The 11,629-nt window shown below is 40.1% G+C and overlaps 1 protein-coding gene across 1 annotated transcript; it reads left to right on the plus strand.

The window, feature by feature from the left end:
• The first annotated feature begins 2,731 nt into the window (after positions 1-2,731).
• On the plus strand, positions 2,732-9,004 carry uck1 (uridine-cytidine kinase 1). The gene is made up of 7 exons (XM_046867853.1): positions 2,732-3,000; positions 5,085-5,244; positions 6,131-6,227; positions 7,319-7,461; positions 7,550-7,644; positions 8,063-8,111; positions 8,237-9,004. Exons 1-7 carry the CDS (start codon positions 2,908-2,910, stop codon positions 8,434-8,436), a joined length of 837 nt encoding a protein of 278 aa, XP_046723809.1. The 5' UTR covers positions 2,732-2,907; the 3' UTR covers positions 8,437-9,004.
• The last annotated feature ends 2,625 nt before the right edge of the window (positions 9,005-11,629 follow it).

The following is an 11,629-nucleotide window of genomic DNA, read 5'->3' on the forward strand; positions in this document are numbered from 1 at the left end:
AAAATTTGTGCCATTAAAAGGAATTTATGTTAGTGTTTTATACAAACACACACACACACACACACACACAGCACTTCACTTTTCCACATTTAATGTCACAGCCTTATTCCAAAATCGATTTTATTCATTATTTTCCTCAATATTCTACAAACTTCTTCTATCGGCTTCTCCCATTAGGGGTCGCCACAGTGGATTATCCGTCTCCATACGCCTCTGTCCTCTACATCTGCCTCTTTTAACCCAACTCCCTGCATGTCTTCCCTCACCACATTCATACACACAGCCTTCGCTCAACACTTTGTTGAAGCACCTTTGGCACCAATTACAGCCTCAAGTCTTTTTGAGTATGATGCTACAAGCTTCTGTCAAGATACAGTGTGATCAGTGTAGAGTGTGATTAGGATACAGTGTGATCAGGGTGAAGTGTGATCAGGGTGCAGTGTGATCAGTGTATAGTGTAATGATTAGGGTGCAGTGTGATCAGTGTATAGTGTAATGATCAGGGTGCAGTGTGATCAGTGTATAGTGTGATGATCAGGGTGCAGTGTGATCAGGGTGCAGTGTGATCAGTGTATAGTGTAATGATCAGGGTGCAGTGTGATCAGTGTATAGTGTAATGATTAGGGTGCAGTGTGATCAGTGTATAGTGTAATGATCAGGGTGCAGTGTGATCAGTGTATAGTGTGATCAGGGTGCAGTGTGATCAGTGTATAGTGTGATCAGGGTGCAGTGTGATCAGTGTATAGTGTGATGATCAGGGTGCAGTGTGATCAGGGTGCAGTGTGATCAGTGTATAGTGTGATCAGGGTGCAGTGTGATCAGTGTATAGTGTGATGATCAGGGTGCAGTGTGATCAGTGTATAGTGTGATCAGGGTGCAGTGTGATCAGTGTATAGTGTGATGATCAGGGTGCAGTGTGATCAGTGTATAGTGTAATGATCAGGGTGCAGTGTGATCAGTGTATAGTGTGATGATCAGGGTGCAGTGTGATCAGTGTATAGTGTGATGATCAGGGTGCAGTGTGATCAGTATATAGTGTGATCAGGGTGCAGTGTGATCAGTGTATAGTGTGATGATCAGGGTGCAGTGTGATCAGTGTATAGTGTGATGATCAGGGTGCAGTGTGATCAGTGTATAGTGTGATGATCAGGGTGCAGTGTGATCAGTGTATGTGTGATGATCAGGGTGCAGTGTGATCAGTGTATAGTGTGATGATCAGGGTGCAGTGTGATCAGTGTATAGTGTGATGATCAGGGTGCAGTGTGATCAGTATATAGTGTGATCAGGGTGCAGTGTGATCAGTGTATAGTGATGATCAGGGTGCAGTGTGATCAGTATATAGTGTGATCAGGGTGCAGTGTGATCAGTATATAGTGTGATCAGGGTGCAGTGTGATCATTATATAGTGTGATCAGGTGCAGTGTGATCAGTGTATAGTGTGATCAGGGTGCAGTGTGATCAGTATATAGTGTGATCAGGTGCAGTGTGATCAGGGTGCAGTGTGATCAGTATAGTGTGATCAGGGTGAAGTGTGATCAGGGTGAAGTGTGATCAGGTGCAGTGTGATCAGTGTATAGTGTGTGATCAGGGTGCAGTGATCAGTGTATAGTGTGATCAGGTGCAGTGTGATCAGTATATAGTGATCAGGGTGCAGTGATCAGTGTATAGTGTGATCAGGGTGCAGTGTGATCAGTGTATAGTGTGTGATCAGGGTGCAGTGTATAGAGTGATCAGGGTGCAGTGTGATCAGTATATAGAGTGATCAGGGTGCAGTGTGATTAGGTATAGTGTGATCAGGGTGCAGTGTGATCAGTGTGATCAGTGTATAGTGTGATCAGGGTGCAGTGTGATCAGTGTATAGTGTGATGATCAGGGTGCAGTGTGATCAGTGTATAGTGATCAGGGTGCAGTGTGATCAGTGTATAGTGTGATGATCAGGGTGCAGTGTGATCAGTGTATAGTGTAATGATCAGGGTGCAGTGTGATCAGTGTATAGTGTGATGATCAGGGTGCAGTGTGATCAGTGTATAGTGTGATGATCAGGGTGCAGTGTGATCAGTATATAGTGTGATCAGGGTGCAGTGTGATCAGTGTATAGTGTGATCAGGGTGCAGTGTATAGTGTGATTAGGGTGCAGTGTGATCAGTATATAGTGTGATCAGGGTGCAGTGTGATCATTATATAGTGTGGTCAGTATATAGAGTGATCAGGGTGCAGTGTGATCAGTATATAGAGTGATCAGGGTGCAGTGTGATTAGGGTATAGTGTGATCAGGGTGCAGAGTGATTAGGATAGAGCGTGACCAGGATACAGAATCAGTCAATGCATGAATTGATGATTAGTTGGCGCTATCTAGTTGACATGAGCAAATTACATTATACATACAGTCACATATATTGTGATTAAAGTACAATGTGATCAGAGAAATAATTAAACACTTTTTAAGAAATTATTATTCCTGTTATCGGACCCAGTCTAAAGTTCACCCAGACCTCAAAATTCACATTATCCCTGTAACCCTTTGCTAAATAATAACACACAACTACAACCGCTTCCCGAACCTCTATGCTACCTCAATATCGCACTAAACTAACACATGTAGCACTGTGGCTCTTGCATTCGTCACACGTGAATTTGTCACATTGCACCTTATCGCCTTATCTGCGGACGTGTCCCTAAAACACAATCAGTTTAGTGTGTAGGTCATTTACATAAAAAGAGTCGCACTAGAAAGTGCACTAGAGAGCGGTTCTGGACAGAGCCACGGTGCAGAGCGCTGAACGGTTGCTGAATAAGGCCCGATGCGGAGTTGAGGTAACTCTTATTCAGAGAGAAGACGTGGAGACGAGACGCCGCAATAAGACAGTTATTTCGTTATTCTGAAGAAAACGTCGTCGTGAGCGAGCCATGGAAGTGTCCTTTGAGGTTTTGGGTGAAGCCGAGCGGCCGCGACACCGGCCATTTCTTATCGGGGTCAGTGGAGGAACCGCCAGTGGGAAGGTAACAACAACAACTGCCCGCTGAGGCGAAACAGTACTAACGTTTCTCACTAGCATGCATGCTAACAGCGTTTACAATGATTATTTAAAGCATAGAAATGACGACAGCTACGTAGTAGCGTGCAGCTTTCAGTCCTGTTAGCATACAGGTGACTATCTAATGCTAGCATGTCAGGTCATGTCATGTCAGGTCAGGTCAGGTCCGGTCCGGTCCGGTCCGGTCAGGTCCGGTCAGGATGAAGACCAGACAGTCTTCTGTTACAGCTTTTCTCAGTTGAAGGATTTGGAGCGTTTCTCAGATCAGAAATAAAATTTTCAAAACTACTTGCTCAACCTCCACATCTCCAATTTCTCGTTGTTTTGAACAAAATGCTTTGGTACATTGATTTAATTGACTGTAAAATTGTCTGCTGTTTCCTACATGAGTAACTGTTTATGGCATGTTGATCACAAATACATTATACTGCTTCTCACCTGAATAGTTTTAACCCCCAAAACATCTAGACATCAGTTCATTGCAAAAGTCATTCAATGCAAAATGTTTAAACCAGCTGTCAGAATCTTTTAAGCTGATCTTCACATTATTGTCACACATTTATTTTGTAAATGTGTCATGAATTGATGACTTGTTCAGATGAATCTGGAATGGCACTAATCACGGGGAGTGTATGATATCAGAACACTTAATGATCAACTAGTACTCTTGAAAAAAACTATAAAGGGATGTTGGCGAGCATACAGACACAAATACATTTTCTAAAACTGGATGATCAACTAGGAAAAGAACGAACACCAATACATTAAAGTTCAAGTGTGAGTCCTGTCCTGTCTCCTGCGATCAGTGTCCCACATTTACAGTAATATGTGTGCTGTTGAAATTCATAGATGCCATTCAGAAGAAATTCAGACTTGTGCATTTCCAATTATTAGTTTACATCAGGAAATGATGACAACATGACTAAACATTTGGACGATCTCATCTTGTTTGTGAGCAATGTCACGTCATACTGATGACAATGAGATGTTCATTGACACAAATACAGCTGTGCCCCGTGTCAAAACCAACCGCGAAAAAAAAAAGATTTCCGCAATAAATAGACCCCCAAAATTAGTTTATTCATTGTTCAAGCCATAAATCATCCTTCCACTCTTTAAACACACACAACACATTTTCAAGAATATAACGAGTTTTGTGTAAATTCGTAAGAACATCACATTTATAGTGAGTGCTGTAGTACAGTACTGTAGCGTAGCCTATGCATAGTTTCTCTGCTTGTTTATTGGTTGAAGTGCCTATGATGGCAAAAAAGGGGCTGGGTTAAAGATACACGTCACCGTATTCTTTATTTTCATTGGCTAAACCTGGTGACGTAGGTCTCCAAATCCGCCCTTTTTTACTTTAGAGGATACTACGACCAATAAATAAACGGAAATCTACGTTTTCTTGTAATGCTACTCATTTCTGATGATTTTCAGCATCCGCGCACCGTGTTTTCGTAAACAACACGACTTGTTCTTTGTCTCGGGTACAAATATATGATACACGGTACAGCATTTTAGGTATACATTTACTTTATTTTACAATTAATAATTATATTTTTATTTATAAAAGACCTTATTTCAACATAAAACTCCATAAAAACAATTTACTATAAGTTTTTTTTATAAGATTTTTCGCGTTAAAAGTTATGTACCAAATCGAAAATTGCGATTTAGCTGGAATTAGTAATTCAAACCGCGATAAATCAAGGGACGACTACAAAATTATTTATTAAAGTTAATAATTATAATAATATAACCTTGAGAGGAACCAGACTCAAGAGGGAACCCATCCTCATCTGGGTTGCACCAAATATCCATTTATTGCAGATAAACGATGTTGCGGGGAACAGTGATGATGATCAGAAACAAAGTGTAGTCCTGTCAGTATAAATCACTACATCACCGTCCTGTAACAGCACAGCCATCATGGTATAATCCTTATGTATAATCAGGATGCCTCTCGAAATGTTATTCACAGTCTGAATGAAGGGATACTAATAATAATAGTGATAATGCTAATAAGAATGCTCTTGTCTTCGTCAGTCCACCGTGTGCGCTAAGATCATGGAGTTGCTGGGCCAGAACAAGGTGGACCATCACCAGAGGAAAGTGACCATCGTGAGCCAGGACAGTTTCTACCGAGTGCTCACTCCGGAGCAGAAAGCGAAAGCTCTCAAAGGCCAGTACAACTTCGACCATCCAGGTAAACAGATAAACGTGTCAGAATCTCACAACGCAATTGGGAAAACCCTGTGAAGCAGAATTTGACAGCAAGAGCAGTTCACATGCACAAGACCTCTATAGATAAGGGTAATATACCTTTTATTACACAAATAAAAGTGTAGTAATGAGGGTATAACTGGAACGTATCACTCCCATTAGTACAAACAGCACCACCTAGTGGATTACCTGCAAAAGCCTGTACTTTTCTCCAAATCCTTAATTCATTCCTCAAAAGTAAGAACGAGGTGGTATCAAAAACAAACTAAAACATAAACAATAAAATCATTCAGGTGAGAACTAGTATAATAGATGTTTATCTACATGACAAACATTTAGAAAAATATAGGAAACAAACCAAATGCATTCATTCATTGTTTTAATGATGTGCACAATTGACTATGTGATGGTGAGGGTTGAACAAATAGTTTTGAGAATTTAATGATTGATCTGACCAATGCCAAAGCAACTGAGAAAAACTGCAGTAGGAGTTCATCTAGGTGAACTCAAACCCCTTGACCTTCTCAATTTCAGTTGGTGTAATAAAAAAAACATACAGAGAGAAGCAAAGAACTGTAATGAGACACACACACACACACACATTTATTTCTTAAGTAGTGTATTTATTTTTCTAGGAAATGGTTTATAAGCACAACCAGAATTACAAAGCGTGGTCTGGAGCAAATTACAGCATTGAGCTTCTTCCTGTGTCGTTGAAAGAACTCAAGTGGAATTAAATATTTTACACACACACACACAAGTTTTAGTGTATATAGTACAGTTTTTTTAATAGCAAATTGAATATCAATGTTCTATCAATGAAAATGCTAAGTCTGGAATGTTTATCGGTGTTCTGTCTCTCTTACTAGACGCGTTCGATACAGAGTTGATGTGGCAGACGTTGAAGGACATTGTGGAAGGGAAGGTTGTGGAGATTCCAACATATGACTTTATCACACATTCCAGGTGAGTGAGCTCTAAGATAAAAGCATGCAAAGTTTTGATATTTAGCTTCACACAAAAAATCACACAACCTATTCATCATTCTCTCACAAACCTCTCATAATGAATTAGCTAAGATTCTAATATAGCAAGTTACAAATGTGGTCCATTAGGTCATGTTATTTTAGCTTATGTTAGCCAGGTTTAACCAAATCGACAACCAAACAAACCAACATCTATCTGAAAGGAACACCATAATAACTACAAGCAGATTTATGGGCATTATGACTGTCAATAGGATCTGAGATTAAGGGAGTAGTTTATGATATTCAGAGCTATAAAATTGTTGTGTTGAATTGTCATGTTTTGTGATTTTGAGGAAAATAGTCATTACTGGGCCAGAAACTCATTCCACCATTTCAGTAATGACGCAATCCACTATAAAACCTTGCACTTTGCTACGAATTTCAACATCATTCAATATCAGTCTTATCTAGACTGGTGACCCTTGACCTTCCTCAGAACCGCCTTTAAAGAAATGATAGACGGTTTGTGAAATCATCGTTTTTTTTTAACCTGTCAACTATCTTTTGAATAGAAACAAACACCAGGCGCAGAATAGCAAATAATATGCTTTTAATGATCATAACAACAAATCATTGTCCATAAAATAAGCAAGAATTCAACAAACAAACAAACACTGGTTATTCTTCTTCCTACTATTTTCACATTTATGTCATTCATTCATTCATTCATATTTCATTCATTCATTTCTATAGTTCATTATATAAAATGTATTATGTATGTTAATGTACTTTTAAAATGTATTATAATGTTTGTAAAACTCAAAGTAATATGTCAGGGTGTAAAGATTTTCAAACATATTCTGGGATGCATTTTTTTATTTTTATTTTTTTTAACATTATTTGATTATTGGTCACTCGATGCAGTTTCTGAAACCAGGGTTAATGGAGCAGGGAAAGATCTGCCTAGTAATTTGTTTTTAAGACAATTCAAAGCTTAATCATGTTGGACATGGTTACATTTTTAGGGTTGAATACGGATACAAAATGACTTTACATTGTGCTTGTTTCTTTGTGTGTGTGTGTGTGTAGGTTACAGGAGAAGATTTGCGTGTATCCAGCCGATGTCGTTCTGTTTGAAGGAATTCTAGTGTTCTACACACAGGAAGTCAGAGACATGTTCCATATGAAACTGTTCGTGGATACAGACTCAGATGTACGTCTGTCACGCAGAGGTAGACACACACACAAGTGCACTTGGATACCTGATGCAAGTCAGCATGTTATTTGCTTCTCTGTCTCATGTGTGTACGTTGTGTGCAGTTCTTAGAGACATGAGGAGAGGTCGTGACTTGGAACAGATCCTTACACAATACACCACGTTTGTTAAACCAGCCTTTGAGGAGTTCTGCTTACCAGTGAGAAAACACAAACACACACACACTTTTAAAACCACTGCTTGTTCCTTGCAGCAAGTTCTGTTGTATGCACAATGTATCCATGCACACGAAACTGCTGATCTCCTTAGATTCACACAACAGTCTCTAGAGGTTATAGAGAATGGAGTTGAAACGTAAGAGAAAATGCTTTCAAGCAGACAGGAAGGATATGGTCAATCAAATATCTTTTTTTTTTTTTTCTTTTCACAATTGTGATGAACAGAAAAGCAACGAGGTTGCTACAGAAACAAATTATAAATTGAAAGTAAATAACGAGTTAATTAATTGAAAATAAATAAATAAATAAATTAGCCATTGTTAGAAAAAAAATGTCTGAAATTGGTTTACACATGAATTTTATTCTAGTGTTATATACTTTAACACACTTTATTCGCAGACCAAGAAATATGCAGATGTGATAATACCTCGTGGAGTAGACAACATGGGTAAGTGGAAAAAGATCTGTGTAAAGAAACCAGTTTATTAAAACACACCTTGACGTCCCACTTTTTTCTGTTGTCAGCATTTCATGTTTTTTATTTCCCATTCATATTTTCCTCTCCGATTTCAGTGGCGATTAATTTGATCGTGCAGCACATCCAAGACATCCTAAGCGGCGACATCTGCAAGTGGCAGAGAGGAACTGCTAACGGACACTCCTCCGACCGGACCTTAAAAAGAGGTGTGGACGAAGCGAGGGAGAACCCAGACGGAGGAGGGACCAATCCCATGAAACGCCCCTTGCTGGAGCCTAGTACACGGCCTCATTAGCACCCAGACACACAGGAGAACGTTCATAAAACTTTCAAGGTAGAAAACATTTGCATGCTTCCAAATCCATCGGGATCCACGCACACAGTGTTCTGATTCAGTATGTAACTCAGTCATACTGTTAAACAGAAACAGTAGCCGTATTCATAATCAGTGAGTCTTTCAACTATTCCCAAATGAAAGAGTAGGCTAAGCAGTAAATATGTTGTGAACGTATCAATGGTATGGCGGCTTCCTTTATTTTATTTATTTATTTATTTTTTCTTGGGGGGACCTTATGTCAAAATGCTTTGGTACATACAATACCTTAGGGTTTCCTTCAGCCTTTTAATTTTGATGCTCTCCCCCATGACCCACCGGTACAGTGTCTACTCTCTGCTTTTTCACTCGCAAATCTAACGACGAGAAGTTCTCTGCGATGGATCATGTGGTATGAGTGACTATGGACTGAGAGAAAATTTAATTCACGTCCCGTCATGTGATGGAGGAACGTATTCGGCATGATCAGCAAATACTACTTAGGTTTTGTATTTTATCATTTTATGAAATACACCGTTTCATCCAACAAGCAACTAGTCAGAGATTTATACACGAGGGTGGATCCGTAAAGCAAGGACAAGGAAAATTATTTATTCGGTTCAGTCTAATATACATCTCTATTAGGGGCGCAAATGAATACACCTAACACCTCCCCCAGCTATTTTTCACTCGGAATATAGATACAGTGGAACCCGGTTATCTCGCCCTCGGTTAACTCGACAACCCTATTAAGTCGACGTTTTTGAAGTGGAACCGCCAAATTCTCGCTTTTTCTTAGCATTTTTTATCGGTTATGTCGCAGAACCCTGATATCTCGAGCACAAGGGGGAAAAATGTGAAATTTTAACATCAGTTCTGTCGATCGGCACTGTGCAGCCGCAGAAGAACTCGCGAAAGTGGCGGAAAAATCAAACCTTACAGATACTACAGGTGTTTGTATTGTATACTGGTGAATCTCTGCTGTTAGTAAGTGCACATATGCATTTTTTTGTTAAATGTTATGCGATGAACGGAGCGGCGCTCGGCTTCAACTCCTTACCGGCGCGTCGCTCACCGAGTGAGCCGTGCACCTTACCGAGCGCGGGCGAGCAGGGTAAGGAGCACGGCTCTCGGTAAGGAGTTGAAGCCGAGCTTCAGAGAAAGCGGCCGAGCACCTGCCACGCCTTGGCCGTTCACGTTTGAGACTTTTCTGTCCCTCGCTTTTGGTTTCGGGTTCGGTATTGGATCTTGCGGGTTTTTCCGGCTTGGCGTGCCGCTGGTCGCGGTATTTTTAATTTCCTATTTTTCCATTCACAAACTCTCTCTCTCTCGGCTTATCTCCCCTCGGCATCGCGGACGTAAGTTTTTCGGACACTTTGCTTTGTGTGTTTGTGCGGATTACTTCAGCCTGATGGTCATAAGTTTTCAGAAACTTAGTTACTGTTTTTTTTCTTTTTTTCCACATGTGGACTAAATGTGAGACGGCACTGTGCAGCCGCAGAAGAACTCGCGAAAGTGGCGGAAAAATCAAACCTTACAGATACTACAGGTGTTTGTATTGTATACTGGTAAATCTCTGCTGTTAGTAGGTGCACTTATGCCTTTTGTTGTTAACAAGCGTATGTACATTTTATAGCATGCCTTCATCAAACAAATCACGGCAACGCTGTTGTGTAAAAAACCCTTCAAAAACACGTGCATGCACATTCTCATTTATTAACGCACATCATGTACATAAAGAAATTTCAAGCACGTTAATATACTGCCGCCATTTTGTTTTCGTTTATCTCGATCATCGGTTACCTCGATGCTTTTTGGCGACCCCCTAGGACATCGACATAACCGGGTTCCACTGTATTAATATGCATACACTTCTGTATAAAAATGAGTGTAGTTCACAAAATTCCAGGTACTTTATTATCTGCATATGCCTCATGTAAGACGTATTGGGAATCGCTATCCATATAACTGAGGGATGAGGTGTAGCTGAATGTGGGTACCAAACGCGTTTAAAGCAGAGGCATCCAACATTTTTCAGAGAAGGCCAAATCAAAACACTCAAGCATATACCTCCGTTTCCGGGACCAAAAGTAAACGGACAAACTAGCACTAAGGTAACAATCTGAGTAATCGATTTCTAATCCACTTTAATCAGGGATTGTTTAAAGAACAGACAAAAAGGTTTCCAGATCTTTTAAATTCGCTTCTTCCTCACTCGCTCGGGTTACACTTGTCTGTTTCCTGTCCTTGACTGAATTTCATTTTACAGATGGATTCATTTGCAGGTCTGATCATGGAGAAGTACATTCTCGCATTTTAGCTGCATTACCACTGTCTGCTGTTGCAGGTTAAAGGAGAAATTGCAATGTGTTTGAGCAGAACATATATCGTAGGGTCCGATACCATCTGTCCTCAGGCTGCATTTGGACTTTGGACAGCCGTGATTTACAATGACCGTCTGCTTTAGGTTCTTTTGGTAATTGACATCTCGTGCACTTTCTAAGTCAAAGTATGGGATATTTTTTTTTTTTCTTTTTTTCCACATGTGGACTAAATGTGAGACGGCACTGTGCAGCCGCAGAAGAACTCGCGAAAGTGGCGGAAAAATCAAACCTTACAGATACTACAGGTGTTTGTATTGTATACTGGTAAATCTCTGCTGTTAGTAGGTGCACTTATGCCTTTTGTTGTTAACAAGCGTATGTACATTTTATAGCATGCCTTCATCAAACAAATCACGGCAACGCTGTTGTGTAAAAAACCCTTCAAAAACACGTGCATGCACATTCTCATTTATTAACGCACATCATGTACATAAAGAAATTTCAAGCACGTTAATATACTGCCGCCATTTTGTTTTCGTTTATCTCGATCATCGGTTACCTCGATGCTTTTGGCGACCCCTAGGACATCGACATAACGGGTTCCACTGTATTAATATGCATACACTTCTGTATAAAAATGAGTGTAGTTCACAAAATTCCAGGTACTTTATTATCTGCATATGCCTCATGTAAGACGTATTGGGAATCGCTATCCATATAACTGAGGGATGAGGTGTAGCTGAATGTGGGTACCAAACGCGTTTAAAGCAGAGGCATCCAACATTTTTCAGAGAAGGCCAAATCAAAACACTCAAGCATATACCTCCGTTTCCGGGACCAAAAGTAAACGG

Source organism: Silurus meridionalis, chromosome 15 (assembly GCF_014805685.1).
Source record: "Silurus meridionalis isolate SWU-2019-XX chromosome 15, ASM1480568v1, whole genome shotgun sequence".
Classification (NCBI taxonomy): domain Eukaryota; kingdom Metazoa; phylum Chordata; class Actinopteri; order Siluriformes; family Siluridae; genus Silurus; species Silurus meridionalis.